This window comes from Erigeron canadensis, chromosome 1, assembly GCF_010389155.1.
Source record: "Erigeron canadensis isolate Cc75 chromosome 1, C_canadensis_v1, whole genome shotgun sequence".
In the NCBI taxonomy this organism is placed as follows: Eukaryota; Viridiplantae; Streptophyta; class Magnoliopsida; order Asterales; family Asteraceae; genus Erigeron; species Erigeron canadensis.
Genome location: NC_057761.1, coordinates 46,233,427 through 46,235,879, shown reverse-complemented (window position 1 = coordinate 46,235,879; position 2,453 = coordinate 46,233,427). Strand labels below are relative to the sequence as shown.

Below are 2,453 nucleotides of genomic sequence, written 5' to 3'. Positions count from 1 at the left end.
TTAATCTTTTTAATCTAATCAATCATGATTCATGCGTTAAAAACAATATGATAAATGAGAAAAAAAAACATGTGGTGCGCTCAGTACTTCAGTATACATATCAAAAGAGTTAATTTAATAAAGAGTTACGTGGTCCAAGGTTTCATCACTAGCTTTCATAAATTACAGATTTAGTCAAATAGTTTGCTCCGTCAACACTTTTAGTCTTACCTTTAAACGTCTGTTTATAACCATGTCACATGATCTGTACGGTTAAGGCATTTAGTTATCACACTATTTGACCTATCATCCCACCATCTCACGGTCACAACGCGCGAGTACTTGCTTTCGTAATATTGAAAACACATTCTCACAACCCAACCAGTGAGTCAGTGACGGATCTAATGTATGATTACCCGGAATTTTCATATGAAAAGATACAATATTTTGATGTACGTTTAAATGAAATCTAAAGACTCCATTTAATATTTTTCAAACATATTAAAACTTACAATCCCCACAAAACAATAGATAAAACCTATCACGTGAATGAATTCAAGATAAAATTCAAAATTCAAATTTAAATAGGGGTCAAACTAATTTCTTGGTGTTTTCAGGCTTTTTTTTTGTGTCAGCTAAAGTTGATGGAAAGCCTGTACGTACCAGGTGCTATAATGAACAGAAAAAAAAAAAAAAAAAAGTTAATTCAACTTGTCACATTTATGTTATGATTTATCTCTTTTTTTTTCCTTATAGAAACCAAATACAAAAACAAATTGGTCGTTTATTAGCTGTTAATGGGGCTACAAATCAAAAGGAATATTAGACACAAACGGTGGAATAATAATAAGGTTTAAGAAAAAGGAATATTAGACACAAACGGAGGAGTAATAATAAGGTGAAGTAGTGATGGTGTGTTTACTATTTAGGTTATAATTATCTACATTTTGCTGCCTTGGTAATTTGTTTTTATCAAGATTGTGTATTGTTGCAACGGAAAGGAAAAAAAAATGATAGGAAACATAAATAAACTGCAATATATGACATAAAAGGTAGATAGCGTTGGGGATTTGTTAATATTCAGATGATGATGGATACATAAACAGACACCCACGACATAAATACATAGTTCAATATATATGTGACATAATAATAAATAAAAGGTGTAGCTAGCACCAAGCGGCGTTTGCGGTGTTAATATATATTCTAGATTTTTAGATGACGATGATGGTTAATTAATTATAATAAAGAAAAGAAAAGAAAAGCATATGACTTAATTAATCAAAAGACCAGGCATTTTCTTCTCGGACCTTTGCCTCTTCTTCGGGAGTGAAGTCGTTCCTGATGCGGTATAGCTTGCGAATCTCTCTTGTTGTCAATCCTCTCACCGATTCAGCAACTGTCCTACACCCTAGCTCCAGTAGACTCTTGTTGTCCAGATAGTTTGCAGCCTGCATTATCAACCACACAAAATTCAATATATATATTGATAATCCTTGTTTCTCAAAACATTATAAATTTATTTTATCATAAAAAAAAAATTGATATGTATGTATATAAAGATATAAAAAAAGGGGGTACCAAAATGATATCAAAGAGCATTTTCTGATCAACTTTGTAGAAGTCGGCGTCAAAAGCCTTGAGTTCGGTGGGAGTGAAGGAAGGGTCGGTATGCTTGTTACAATAGTCGATGACTTTGGAAAGGGTGGCGCCAGTGACATTATGGACAGGGATGCTGGAATCGGCGCAGCCGTCTTCAATCATGTGTTTGATGGTCAGACACTCCATCGCCACACACTCTTCAACATCGAAGGACTCGCCGTCGCAACTCAATAGCGTCACTTGTTTGGATTTGGATGATGATGCCATGATTTGGATTTTGCAGGTGGAGGTGGAATTGAGAGGAACAAATAATTATTCTCTTGGCCTGGTCGTAGGTTTCTGCCGCTCTGGTACATATAAGAAAGAGGGAGAAATTTATCATTAGGCTAGGTTTTTTACTTCTTACATGAGGAAAATGGAGAATGGGCTAACTTACAAGTCCAAATCAAACACTTGAGCCTGACTTTGTTGTTTTCTATCTTAGGTCCACCGTTCACTCAAGGATTGCACATTTGCAATTGGTGTTTTTTTTTTTAAGTTAGTTTCGATTCAGATGTGTTGGAGACAATTTTAACCAACAAATCATTGGACCTCCAACCCCATCCTCATGGAAAATACCTTGAGATGAGAAACTCAAGACTCGAACCTAAAACCTTGGGGAAAACTCACTTCCATGGCCCACATAGTAGATTTAAAAGATACCCCTAGCCAACCCACCTAAGTGAAGTTGGTTATTTGCAATTGGTCTTGATTTAATCTGGCAATATTATTCCCTTTTTATTTATTTAGATAATAATCGGATATTTAATATAAATATTTGGATTAAAATATTTTGGTCGTGGTATCTGGTTTTTCTTGAATCGGATACGAAA

At 34.6% G+C, this 2,453-nt stretch overlaps 1 protein-coding gene across 1 annotated transcript; it reads right to left on the bottom strand.

The window, feature by feature from the left end:
* Nucleotides 1-1,021: 1,021 nt before the first annotated feature.
* Nucleotides 1,022-1,999, bottom strand: LOC122584529 (SKP1-like protein 1). The gene is made up of 2 exons (XM_043756643.1): nucleotides 1,561-1,999; nucleotides 1,022-1,430 (listed from the first exon to the last, which is right to left on the bottom strand). Exons 1-2 carry the CDS (start codon nucleotides 1,846-1,848, stop codon nucleotides 1,257-1,259), a joined length of 462 nt encoding a protein of 153 aa, XP_043612578.1. The 5' UTR covers nucleotides 1,849-1,999; the 3' UTR covers nucleotides 1,022-1,256.
* Nucleotides 2,000-2,453: the final 454 nt, after the last annotated feature.

Coding starts and splice junctions, on each gene's coding strand:
- LOC122584529 (XM_043756643.1), bottom strand. CDS start 1,848: ATGGCATCATCATCCAAATCCAAACAAGTGACGCTATTGAGTTGCGAC. Junction 1,431..1,560: donor TGCTCTTTGATATCATTTTG/GTACCCCCTTTT, acceptor TTGATAATGCAG/GCTGCAAACTATCTGGACAA.